The 14,229-nt window shown below is 42.1% G+C and overlaps 1 protein-coding gene across 27 annotated transcripts in view; it reads left to right on the top strand.

Moving 5' to 3' along the window:
• Rim (Rab3 interacting molecule) overlaps positions 1 to 11,986 on the top strand; it is a 96,978-nt gene extending 84,992 nt beyond the window's left edge. For 17 of the 27 annotated variants that reach the window (XM_076426592.1, XM_076426585.1, XM_076426589.1 and 14 more), the window contains 2 exons: positions 966 to 1,105; positions 1,224 to 1,713. In XM_076426592.1, coding sequence (XP_076282707.1) covers positions 966 to 1,105; positions 1,224 to 1,430 — 347 coding nt within the window. In that variant the 3' untranslated portion in view covers positions 1,431 to 1,713. The other 10 variants (XM_076426598.1, XM_076426599.1, XM_076426588.1 and 7 more) reach the window with 5 other exon arrangements.
• The last annotated feature ends 2,243 nt before the right edge of the window (positions 11,987 to 14,229 follow it).

Below are 14,229 nucleotides of genomic sequence, written 5' to 3' on the forward strand. Positions count from 1 at the left end.
CGTTTAACCACATTCGTGATTAAGGACCAAGACAGGTTACTTGAATACTAGACTATGGATTTTATACATTTATAGCATTCACCACTTTTTAAAATTTGTCAAATGTATAAAATAGTTCATAACATTCACTTTTATAGAATGCAATGTAACCTTTAATACTGAAAGAACATTTGTGTCTGAAAAATTTGAAAATAATTATATAGATCGTCAAGGTATAAACATTTATATAATATTTGTATGAACATCCACAGTCGATTGACCGTTTCTTTGAACAATTTTCTTTTAATTCTTAAATACTCTTGCTTAACAATGCACGATTATGCTCCACTTTTTCTGATATTGTAACTTTTCGGTATTGCCGGTATACGGAAGTCTATTGACTAATAATTATGGTTGTTGTCGCTACTGAAATTCATTACGAGATCCTGGGTTTTTAATCGTTTTTTCTCAAAAGATTATATTAAATAACGATAGAGATAATGTATTAAGCTGCATCCTCAATGACTTGGCTTGAACATGCAACTTTATGGAATGAAAAGCTATCAGGATGATCTGTATGATCCGCAAAGCTTCAAGATCAAAGCCTGAAGTTTAACAATCGCTTTCATCGAAACGACAAAGCTGTATTTTTAGATTTAATATTTATTAATGATATAGAGGCTAATTAAAAGCTAAGACGATGTGGACGTGACTTTGTACTGTGCAAAGCCGAACTGGCTTCTGTAGGGAAGGCTAAATTGATCACAGACTAATCTCGTCTCCATAGCTACCTTCTCGTGATATTAAATATAACAGGCTGAAGTGAACAAGCAATTTCGCTATGTAATAGAATGCTTCTTCCTTGCAAGCAGAATAAGAAATTATTAAAAAATGGACTAGATCATTGGGCTAGTTTCTGGCTGAGCACAGTATCAAAGTTAGCGTCCACCTCGGTCCACTAATTACTCATCCTGACGTAACCGCAGCCTCCTACGTGAAAGTCTACCTGGTCAACGGGAAAAAGTGTATCGCGAAAGTGAAAACGACAATGGCAAGGAAAACGCTGGACCCGTTCTACCAGCAGTCGCTAACCTTCAGAGAAAACTGTCGGGGTTGTATACTACAGGTACGTCTCCATTTCTAATTCGCTAAAGATCTAACATTCTTGACATTCTATCTTCTTTGTGAAAAAGAAATTTTTTATAGAGGAGGGCGTTGCTTAAAGAAGTCTGTTATGATTACAGGTGACAGTGTGGGGCGATTACGGCCGATTAGAAGGGAAAAAAGTGTTCATGGGTATAGCGCAAATCGTGTTGGACGAACTGAACCTCAATGAAATGGTGTTCGGGTGGTACAAGCTGTTCGGCAACACGTCCCTGGTCAGTAGACCTCCATCTCTAGCTGTGTCCCGTCGATCCTCGGCCACGTCCCTAGAGTCCTTTAACGTTTAAGCTGTCCCGAAGCATTTTCTATCGCGCGTAATAGAGATTTTCTTTTCCGACGACGATCGATATTGATCCGTTCGAAAGGAAGCCCCGCGTCCAGGCTTGATCGCGTTTATCGAGTCCCCAGTACAGATCCTCCAACAAACGGAGAATCTCCCCATGATTGTTGCTCGATCTGACGAATCGCAAATCGAAAGCATTCTTTTTTGGCACCGGCGTGAAAAACGTAATCGTAAGTTCCAGCTGTATTTCGCGATTCGTGTTCCAGAATCTCTGATTTTCTGCGCGTTCGAATTTCAGGAGACAGAGAAGCCAAATTTTAAACAGATAATGGGAATTGTCTTTTCATAAATGGTCGTCGATTATGGTAAATATTGGATCACTGGGTTGTTGCATATAGCCGGGGAAATTTCGGGCAGACGCGATCGCGCTGTTGGACGAGACAAGAAAAGTGTGTTTTATTTGCAAGGTGATCGCGAAAATGGGAAAAGAGTGAAAGGTCGTACGGGAGGACATGTCTTTCTAGAAACACCACTAGCACATCACATATCATGTATGGCATATCAGATGAGCCACTAGTCTGTATGTAGACTAGATGTAGAACATAGCGGCCATGTTCCCGGATCGACAGATAGCTTTAGGTACGCACTGAGATCTAGGCTTCGTTCGTACAGTTATTTGTTCGCATGGTCTCACGCGAATAATCGCCTAACATCTATAACCCTTCCATTGCAGCTTCAATATCTTCGGTTACAAACGTCCAATCGATCACTTAGAAAATTGATCTCTTCATTCAAGGACTTTCCTACTTCTAGATCTCAAAATTTATGTCCGAGAAAAATCGTTGTTTTCTTATCAGATCATCTTCAGTATCTATTTGTTGCAATTAACACGTGAGTCACATATGACATTAATCTTTGAGTAGGTGTACAAGTGGTCACTGACTGATGAGGTGAGATTTCTTGGGGAGATTTTATAATATTTTCTATTATCTTTGCTTAAAACATTACTATTCAAAATATATAGAGTTAAATTTGATAGAAAACCACCTCAATACATAAAAATTGAGAGTCTCTAACCTTTATTTCAGCAATTTTGAAAATTCCTTAATTTGACAGAAATTATCCGAGTGAGGTCATGCTTTTCTCCTCTTGTCTACGTATTACGTACAGATGTGCTCTGCCTTGCAAAATCTCTTTCTCGATTGCAAACACTTTCTGTCCGGGCCTCGAGGTAACGATCCTTGTCGATTATGATCCTCGATGATCACGATCCTCGTCGTGATCGTGAATCGAAGCTTCGGGGTTCGTGCGGCTATTATTTCTCCACGTCTCTCTGGCGTCTATCTCTCTGACTCTCTACCGATATACTACATCTGTGTTCCGTTCTTGTTCTCTCTGTCTGAACTCGATGTCGGCTCGCAATATTCGTTATTTTCCTTCCTCTTGTAGCTCGTAGACGCCCTCCATGCTGCTTCGTTGCGCGTTAACCTTGTTAACTTTGTTCTCTTCGAGTCTGCACAATGAAACGCACCCCTTTCCGCAATGCAATCCTCTCTTCGTCTCGATCCGAGCGGGAAGCTGTTTTCTTTTTTTTTTCTTTTTTACAATGCGATTTCACACACTGGATGTATCTGTCTCTCCTCTTTTCTAGAATCGTGTAAGGTAAGTCTCTGTACGAAGTGTCCTCTGTCCAAGCGCTCTTCGATGTCACACTACAGGAGTAGACACAAAAGATTTCAGACACAACACACTACTGATACTGCAACACCTGTTCCTGTTCGTAGTTACCTGCTGATCTGGCCAGAAAATCTTTTCGGACACTTCACAGTCCACCGGTTGTGAAATATTAAAAATATTTGATTTTATTAAACATCTTTTAATACTCAAAAGGGGAGCTTCTTTAATTACAAGTTAGTTGATCATTAATTTTCTTGAACATATGTATGTATAATGGTACTTTGTACTTTGTAAAAAATGAAAATTCGTCTCGGAAGGATTTCTCGAAGACGCAATTTCTTATTCCACTGTTTATTTTCTGTAGACGTAGTCTTCATGTGGAGACGAGTTAAAAATATGGCAATATTCATACAAAATTAAAAATACTTTGGTGACCTTTCGTCGACTAAAAATAGGTAAAGACGTTGAAGAGTCGTTACAAACATACCCGCTAAAAAATATTTGATCAGGTGTCGTGGCTATGATGTACAAGAAAAAATGAAAGTAAAAATACAATGCTGAAATGTACACCTTCCTGATTGACAGATTATTATTTAGTTACATGTGTTAATCTTGTTTGTATAAAATCTGAAGGCAACTAAATGTACTGTGAAAAATCGCCGTCTCGAACAGCTAATTTCTCGAACGATGTACCGGCACCGAAAAGGTTCGACAAGGTGTTCTGGCAAGTTCGGACTCCAGTATTTACATCTAATTATTCCTCTTATGTACGATATGTTTCTGTATGTCATCGTGCCGGGTTTTCAGCAATTGCGTCTGACCGTGATTTTTTCTGTTTTTCTTTCCAGTGAAACCGATACAGAGGCACTCGATGCGAGATCGATGCAAACTCCAACGTGGTGTGCAGTGAGAAAGGCGTGCCGTACGGTAACATAACGTGCACGGGACCCAGTAAACCCAAGTGAAGTGGTGAAGTTGTTCGCGTTTACAACCGTAAGTCCGTGTGAACCACCGCTTCTAACCGGGGGAAGAAAAGAGAAACGAAATAAACCACAGGCTCGCGACCACCGCGCGAAAACGTTCGTTGAAAACTACAGAGAAATGAAAAAAAAGCGGAAAAATGAAAAACCGGAAAAAATTTGTACATAAATTAGGACACTCGAGCTGTGCCGGCAACCAGTGAACGATGATCGAGAACGACGATGATCCGGACGACGATCGACGACCAAAAAAAAAAAACGATGAACCAGATTCTCCGGGACAATTTCGTCGAACTTTTTAGCCAAGGAAAAGAGAAACTGTCGTCGTCAAAGCGTATATGATCTATTGTAAATACCAATAACGATTATACATATATATATATATATGAATTCGCGATACGTATTGCGCGCAGGTGTTTAAATGAACAATTGCCTTGACCGTCGCGTCCCTATTGCCCCGCTGCCATTCGACTTCAACGACGTTCGGACCCTCGTTGATTTTTACTAGCACTTCGATCGGCAAACGATCGAACAGTCCGCGTACACGATTCGGCGAATTCGAGCCAACCGGAAGTCGATCGGCAGTCGCGGGAACCGGGACGTATATCGTGAATTAGCGAATTGTTGTTGAACGTTTAAAGTAGCCATGTCAACTATTTTGCGTGAGCGTGTGCGAGGAAGAGAGAAAGAGAGAAATAGAGAGAGAGAGAGAGAGAGAGAGAGAGAGAGAGAGAGAGAGAGAGAGAGAGAGAGAGAGAGAGAGAGAACGAGAGAGCATGTGAGAGAAATCAGGAGAGGAGTGAATGTGTATTTAAATAAGGAGAGAGACGCGCTGAAAAAAATGAAACTATATCGACTGTCATATATTGTGATTCTGTTAGTTTTATTTAATTGTCGACCTCACGAGTCCGGTGTAACGCGTAAGGGGACGGGGGAGCTGTGTATACAACTCTAGGAGACCTTAATTATTCTCGATACTTGCACTCGACTTTAAAAACGACGCTCGTTTTTTGTAACGTGATATATATATATATATATATATATATATATATATATGTCTGTGTGTATATATATACATATATATATATATATATTTCACTTGAACGAACCGCCCACATTACTCGCATAGAAAACGAGAGCCCGCGGGGGTGGAGACCTCGCGGCGCGTACCACACTGCTGAAGTTAATCCTTTAATGAAGAAAAAAATATATATGAGAAGTGAGTGCTGTGTATGATACCCTTGATCGCGTGGTTGGCGATCGGGGGAGAGAGTGAGATCGAGAGAATGTGCGAATGAGAGTGAGAGAAAAAGAGAATGAGAGATTGAGAGAGAGTCACCGGCGCGCCACGTATATTTCACAATCGAATTTTATATCTCTTAATTCTCATGTTATGTGTTCGATCTTTGTCTGTGCATTCGTCTGGTCACTCGTGGAACACGATACGATGAGCATGCACGTGTACACGGTTACGTCTAGCGATTAAACACTTGATTGAATCGTGTACGATATTATATACATACATATATATATATACATATATTTTCTCCTTTTTTTCGTTGCTGATTGTGCTTGCAAAACATGCGTAACCATGCATTTTCCTCTTCGTGAGACGGAGGTTTAAGAAGAACAAAAGAAACACACACACACATGTACACGGACACAAGTACATGTACACGAGGTGCAGGGAAGGAACAATCACACGAAAACTGTTACAAGTTGACTGTACATCGAAAAACAAGAAAGGAAAATACGATTTTCGCGACCAATTAAACTGTAGCCAAGCTGAAAGTTTCTCACGAACACGCGGACACCCTTTCGCAGCTGAATATTTAGTTCGCGCCCTTTAAAGGGCCCATGCATTTTACAATTTATCGCGGAAAGTTGCGCGAAACTTTCCTCAAACGATGCTCGTAAAGTGTATGGACTCTTCGCGTCGCTTCGCTCCTCGTTTGTTGGTCTTCAAAGGTACTCCCCAGGTATTGATCCACGTCACTGAAGCGATGGACTCCTCATTTTTTACGGGAGACACACTGGAACGTCTTTCTTTCGCTTCATTCACTATTCCGTGGCCAAAAATAGGACGACAGTCCGTTAGAATTCGTGGACGAGCTCTGTAACCTTTCTCGGTGACCTCGACCACATTTTTCGCGTCTGATAAGCACTTTTACAGAAATTTAAAACGGCCCGCAGCAAAAATACGCCTCCCAAAACTTCAATTCCAATTCTATTAACAATTATCCTTTGTAAGAAAATGAAAGTTTGGTCTCTTTTCGTTAATATCTATGATATATAATACTTTGTCCACTAATTGCAGTCTTCTCATTTAAATATCTTTCTTTGTAGTACATCTTCTGATGTAATTAAAATATTAAGTCGTGTTTCAATGTCTGATGAATGTGTTGAAAGATTCTAACAAAGACGTTTTTTAAAAAAATTCGAATCCAGATCAGTGACTACAGCATCGATACCTTCTGCTCTGTTTTGCATTCTGATGTTTGTGCCTGTGCATCCTGCAAAGCTCGCTATTGCCACGCAAACCGTCACGAGATTTTGCGTAACAATCGATCGACAGACACGGTGATCCGAGGCTTTGAAAAGACGAAAGATAAATGCGAACGGTTATTCGATTTACTGGGCGACCAAGTACTGATCATCTGAATTAGGTCTCGCTTGCACGCCATATATATCAGTGGTTGTAAGGAAAAACGCCGCATGTTACAATTTCAAAAAATTTCAGTTTACGCATTAATTGAGCTGCAGAGTATAGGATTTACTTATTCACCAGAAAAAAGTCACGAAAACAAATTCGGAAGCTCAAAAAAATAATGCAATTTAACCGATGTCCTATCTTCAGAATTACTGATCAAAACTTTAAATGGCAATATCTTGAAAGTGAAAGTATGTGACATGCGGCGTTCTTCCTTACAACCACAGATATAGGGTGTGGCCGGACGGGTGATACAACCAAGCAGGGGCTGATACTACATGTAAAAATAAGTCGACAAAAAAGGAATAACATTTTTTCGTTTGACGCTTCGTTTTCGAGAAAATCGAGTTTAACGCCAGGTTCGCGTGCTTTAGTATATGCACAAAGTAGAATTGGTTGACCATGGTCAGACGCGTCAGACGATTCCTATGCAGTAGCACGTGTATTCGCTGCATTTTCAAACTCGCTTTTCTCGAAAACGAAGTGTCAAACAAAAAAATGTTATTCCTTTTTTTCGACTTATTTTTACATGTAGTATCACCCCCTGCTCGGTTGTAACACCCGTCCGGCCACACCCTGTATATTCTTCAGTTCAATTCGCTTGCATCAATAACACATTATCTACTAGAAACTCGTTGATGAAATTTTTCAACATCAAAAGAGAGTTTGAACATTTTCTGTAAATGATATCCCTGGAAGATTTTTCTTCGTACATGATCAAAATTGTTGATGTTATTGGAAAATGTATTAAAATCTATTACACAATGGACAATAGTAGGTAACGTGTTGAGGATTAATTCTTATAACTAGACTGCTGATTTCTATGCAAAAGTTGTCGGTATCAGTTACACGAAACGAGAGTTGTGTAGAAGTTGTTTTCTTCTCTTAATAATTTCCATTGCTTAAAAATAATATGACCAAATTCTTATAGCTATTTTGGGTTTTACATGCGTGGAATCAGTAGTCTAATTATTGCATATTATTTGAAGTGCCATACTTTTTGTTTTATCATTATTTTTCGAAACTCATCGCGACTAATGTCACATCTATTATTCCTTCGCGATGAGTTCGAAACTGCGCGAGCCGTTCGGTAAACCGGGTGATCGATCGACCATTATTGCCGCGAGGTGTGTAAAAAAAGAAGAGAATAGGGAGGGTGGAGGGCGATATCTTATCATATCTGTAACGCGCTTGATTTAGAACGAAAAGCTTTTTTACTCGTGGGAGAAAGGTATACACAAACGAACACACACACGCTCGCCGGCGCGAGCGCGCGCGCGTGCGACGCAAAGCCGAGAGAGAGAGAGAGAAAGAGAGAGAGAGAGAGAGAGCTGTGCGAGAAAAGCGAGTCACACACGCGAAAACGAACAATTTACTTACTGTAAGACGAATTTTTAAGTAAAGAACAAAAAAAAACATTTTGCAAAGTGCATGACTTATAACCAGTAGGCTCTTGGGACAATGACAACGTAATTAACCGAACACGCAGAATATACTCTCTGTACTAGCGGATAACACTCGATTTAAAAGGATAAAAAAAAATGATAAAAAAATATATACAAAAGACTATGAATCATGTAACACGTTCAGTTTGTAAATTCGCCGGTTACGGGCGTTCCTTGGACCCTCGGCGCTATCCGTACGACCTGGATCACCGGTCTGTTCGTTTTTCAGCGATTTGAACCCGTGAGTGGACTGCTATTCTATTTTATGCTTTTAATTACACTCTCCAACACTATGAAATTACGAAGGTCAAAGGGTTAATGTGGAGTAGCTGTTCGAAGATCTACATAACAAGTTTATTGTAAATCATCTCATTGCTCTGTAGAAGCTGCAGAGAAAGATTGGTTTCATTTTATAAGTCCACTCGGGGGTTAAATGCAATTACCAGACGCAGCCGCGGTTGATTCGAAAGAGAAGCTCGGATTTCGGGTTCGATTTTCGATGAGGTCGGCCGAATTGTAAATGATTTTGGGGCACAAAATGAAGGGGATGCGCGAGGGTCCCGCGATCGCGACCTGTTAACGCTTAACGATATAAAAGTACCGCATATCCTATACAGACGTATGACTCTCATAACTTAGTAGCCGGTCTTAAGGGATCCCAGAGACGTGAGAGGGTCGGGTTTGCTTTTTTATACTTGTACATCGAGGAACGAGGTGGTCCGGGTGGCTTGGTCCGGGGTTGAACGTCGATGAAATTCTCGTAGGAAGTTTCGTTAGAGTTCTTTTAGGGGATATCGATACCACACACGACGAACACAGAAGCATGACTACACACCGGTAGGCTGTATGACGTGAAAAAAGCGATAGATAGAAAGAGAAAGAGAGAGATAGAAACGTTTTTATCGTGTTTACGTTCGACGCGATGTCTATATCTGATTTCCGCCTTAATTTTCTTCGCGGTTCCAGCTTTCGTGTAACACTTGTAAATATCGGATAACTATCGACGAAGAGGAACGAATTTACTTCGCCCGGTCGACCCTCGCACGCTCCATTTTCTATTTTGGATACCGTAAAATCGTTTATTTCCCTACGATTGCGTTGTATTCGTTTGACGTACGAGATCGTGGATGGAGTACGCGATTGGTCGAAGTGTAAAGGGAGGATATTTTGCGCAACTGTTTCCGAAGAGCGTGCCGGGGGTCGAACGAATTCGCTGAGGAGACTTGTCACTGTAAATATTGGGTAAATCGGGGGGAGAAGGATCGGTGAAATTTCGAGTAATCCTCGTGTAATATTCGAGTAGCGATCTAGGGATCTCGTTTCTATTTTCTCCGTAGATAACAGAGCTTTTTCTAAGCCGAACAACGACGCAACCATCTCTCTGCAGTCTTTCCCATTGTTCCCGCGACGCGACAAGCGGGGGAAACTTTCGTAAACACCGGAAGAACTGAACGCGAAGAGAATCAAGGTGACCCGTTTTTGATTTTTCTCATCCACATACTCTTGCCATGCCCATCTGTACATAGGCATGCTCAATCTTAGGATCGAACACGCATCGTGAATCACATATATATACATACATCTCTATACATATTATATATATATACACATATACAAACAAGAATAGCATTAACTACGAAAGAAGAGGAAGAAGATGAAAAAAAAATGAACCGAACAAATTAATATCCGACTTTGTACCTATATACTTAATAATTAAACGTAAAACGAAGACGAAATGATGGGCGAGACGCGAGAAAGAGAGTCATTGTGAGCGTGATAGAGAGAGAAAATGAGCGAGAGAGCGAGAGAGAGAAAGATAAAGTACGAGGAAAAATACTTTCGGGGACATCCACAAGTAGAAAGCGAATCGCGAGGGGTGGGGAACGGAAAAGTTTAATTAGAAGCGGAAAAAGAATGGAACGGGTTGGATCGGGGCGAGACAACGAGACGGGCAGCTGAATTTCAAATTTACATGGGATGCAAGGAATCTGCGAGCCAAGGGGTACCACTTTTGTCAAATTTAGAGAGCCAATTTAGGTTTTACGATTACCGATAATAGGGTGTGCGAGAGACGAGTGTGAGAATATGGGAGGAAAGAGAGCGAGAGGGGAAGAGGTACGTGGAGAAGAACACCGTCAACGATTTCTTTACAATGAAACACATTAATCACTCCGTAGAGGCGATCCAACGTAGCGTAGGTGTCCTGTAATCTCGCGATCGTGCGCGATCGATCGCGTGACTCGAGTTCGTTGCTCCGTTGCGATCAGAACAGAAAATCTACTAGATCGTTTCCACGTCGTCGAAGCTATCGAGTGTTCGGAAAAGTTGAGTAAAGCTCACTGATTTTTGTTAAAGAGTAGAGAGATGCAGTAGAGATCGAGGGACGGGATTGATCGCTGGATCGCGCAGGACACCGGCAGTTTCACGGTACACCGCGGAAGAGGAGGGAGGGTTGAAGATCTCGTGTGAATCGTTCGAGACGCGGTTCGCCAGTAGCTTTATAGCGGCGAGCGACGGTAAATTATCCGGATTTTCATTTTGAAGAGAGGAAAGAGAGAAAGAAAGAGAGAGAGGAGAGAGTGATTGCGGAACAACCGATAGAGAGAAAGAACGAGAAACGAGAGAGAACGAGAGAGAGAAAGTGAGAGTGATAAACAGAGAGAGAGAGCGAGAGAGAGTGAGAGAGTGAGAGAGAGAGAGAGAGAGAGAGAGAGGGAGTGATAGAGAAAGGTAGAGTGAAAGTGGGAGAGAAAGTAGAGAAGGGACGACGAAATAGAATGGCGAAAAAGAATTTAAAAAAACAGTACGATTAGACGACGTTCCGTGGGTGTGCAAGAGAACTCGGCCGCGGACTCCGTCGACGATTTCTCTTGTTTCTCAGTTGTTGTCTCTTTGGTTTGTTCTTTGTTTTTCTCGCGTTCTATTGGTGGTATATATTATTGTATGTGATTTCTCCCGTTTTTCCGTTTTGAGGGCTGGTAACGTGGTCCAGGATCGACGCGCGAGCTTCTGTGGATCCTCGACGCGAAATCGTCATTTGCGAATACCTACAGCGAAAATATGATATCTCGATTGGGATTCTTGGTTTCCGTGCTGGTGTTTCGCGGGGTCGAGGAGTTCACGGCGGGATCTGCACGGAACGATTAATATAAAAAAAAGCGTTAGTGACTGTATCCAGTATAATATATCTGATAAAAGATACCCCCGATGCCAGACATGGCGTGTGACAATAAAGTGATTCAATGATCTCGTCGCATTTCAATCGCAGCCACCTTTCACGACACGCAGGATCTCTACACACGATGACACGCGACACTTCTATTATGTGTGCACAAGTACGTATTTATTATGAGGACTTGTGCATACGTACACACAAATATACATATTACATTCATACACAACAGGGAGAGAGGGAGAGCGATAGAGCGAGAGAACGAGAAAACGAGAAAACGAGAGAAAGCGAGTGACAGAAAAAAAGCGAGAGAGAGAGAGAGAGAAAAAAAGAGAGAGAGCGAGAGAGACATACACGTTGTACACAGAACGTTTATATTTTAAATGCGAAACGGAGGTTTTTTTTGTAAGTGAAACTGATAAAGGAACGACGTAACACCGCCGGTATTCAATCGATCACGATGCGTAAAAGAAAGTATTTCCATACGTTTTCCGATCGCTCGTTAATCCGCTGTTAATTGATAATGTCAGTAATATTTTTAACAAAATAAAGCAACCTTATTCAAAGCTGAGAGAATACGTCTTTTTGAATATATCCATTATGTTGTACAGATATGTGTTAATGTAGCTACATTCGAATTCTGTGACTTTTATACGAGGTACACATAAGAGTAGGCAGCATCGCCAGGTCGAGAAAATCGAGGGGAATTAGGTACCCCGTCCGGTCTACGGCACGGGCACCGTGATCTACGCCTTAGTGGGGGACGTTGGAGTATGCGCATGGTGCTGGAATGGGATAATGAAAGGGGAAAAAGAGGGGAATGTGTGAGCTCCGTTTGGAGCTCAACTGGCGACACTGAGAGTAGCCAATCACCATACGAGAACAGACGAGGTATAGGAATAAACCACGGTGTATTATCGAGGTGTTACGACTAAGCACCTCTGTAAGGTTGAAGTTTTGTGATAGATAGAGGTTAGCTCTCTGGTCGCCGCCAGATGGAATACTAGGCATCATCACGCTTTTAGCGTGTTTATGTAGCCCATAACACCGCCGAGGTACTATTAAAGACTGCCAGCCTTATGGGAGTTCGTGTCACCCGAATATTTCGGTGTTCTCTTACGCCCTCTAAGATATATTCTGACTGGAGTGAGAAACAGAAGGCCATCGACATGATCTCGTCGCTGCAGAAGGCTACTGAGGAGATTCTCGTCGGTGAGAAGGCAAATCGTCACGGAACCATATTGATCATCATGAATTGTTACATTCTGTACCGAGCAGATATTTCAGACGATGTTGGTATCAATATTAAAAGCAAAACTCAAGGACAAAGAATTCCTAGAAATATATTATTAAAGCATAATTTTTTAGGAAAATCAACAATTCCTATTTCAAATTTTATACGAGACACCTCAGTTTGTAATTTCAAAACATTTCATAAACGAGAATTATTACCTTTCACTTTTTTATACATAAATGTTCCAAGAATCGATCTGGACAGAAATATTTTGAAAAGACTTTACTTTTTTGAATAAATTAATGCGTGCGAATGTTCATGGTTTAAAAGTTATTCTATATTTCGAGTTTTATGGTCTATTTTTACGAAAAAATTAGATGGCAAGTTGGTCAAGGGAGTGCTCGTTAACATCATTAGAAAAAGGAATTGTTATAAACATTAAACAGCCAGAAATAATAAATTTATCTATGAATTGTATCGAATAAATTAATGCGAGCGAATATTATGGTTTAAAAGTTATTCCGTATCACGAATACTATTATCCACTTTGACTAAAAAATTAGGTGGTCAGATAGCCAAGGGATTGCTTGTGGACATCGCTGTAAAATAGAATTGTTATAAACATTAACCAGCTGGAAATAATAAATTTATCAATAATCGTCACGGCGATCGATATCGATCGATATTCGGCAGAGTGGGGTCGCCGCTCGAGCTCGGCTGAGTGGGGGACGCCGCTTGAGCTCGGCGGAGTGGGTGGCGCCGCTCGAGCTCTCCGTCAGTCAGTCAGTCCGGGCGGGGGGGCCGGCGTGAGCGGACGTGCTGCGGGACCAGGAGCGCCCGGAGACCCGGAGGGACCAGAGGTGGACCAGAGGTGGATCAGAGGTGAACACCACGGCGATCGACATCGATCGATATTCGGCGGAGTGGGGGGCGCCGCTCGAGCTCGGCGACTTGGCGAGAGCTCTCCGTCAGTCAGTCAGTCGGGGCGGGGGGACCAGCGTGAGCGGACGTGCTGCGGGACCAGGAGCGCCAGGAGAACCGGAGGGACCAGAGGTGGACCAGCCTTCTGCTGTGTCGGACCTTGCTTGTACATACCAGACCGGTTGGAGCCGGTATTCGGCGTCGATACATTGAGAGGGTTGGTTCATTGAGACTTGTTCACTCGTATTGCCATTCTCTCTGTTCGTAATCCTACCCACGTTACCTCAATGCATTGCGTTGCCTGGTGGCAGGTAGTTGGCAGAGAGATGGTGTTACGTTTGAACACTTCTCATTGTCTATTCCTCTTGGTGAGGACACGTCAGGTATCGGCTCTGACCGGAGCTGCACTGCAAGCATTGTACGCGCCGCGTCACCTTCGAACTAGAGCCTTCTGCTCTGGTTCGCTCTAGTTTCTCACTTTGAAAGAATCAGAGCCTTCTGCCTGATTCGCCTTTGATCCCCCGTGGATCGGAGACTTCTTCTCCGATTCACACCTTCTGCCCCGCGATAATTACTCGACATACTTGCGTAATTTAGTATAAGTGCGTCACTGTAAGAAAGGGAGCCAGAAGGAATATTGCATTAGTTCTGACTCCCTTTCGGG

This window comes from Lasioglossum baleicum, chromosome 6 (genome assembly GCF_051020765.1).
Source record: "Lasioglossum baleicum chromosome 6, iyLasBale1, whole genome shotgun sequence".
Taxonomy (NCBI): Eukaryota; Metazoa; Arthropoda; class Insecta; order Hymenoptera; family Halictidae; genus Lasioglossum; species Lasioglossum baleicum.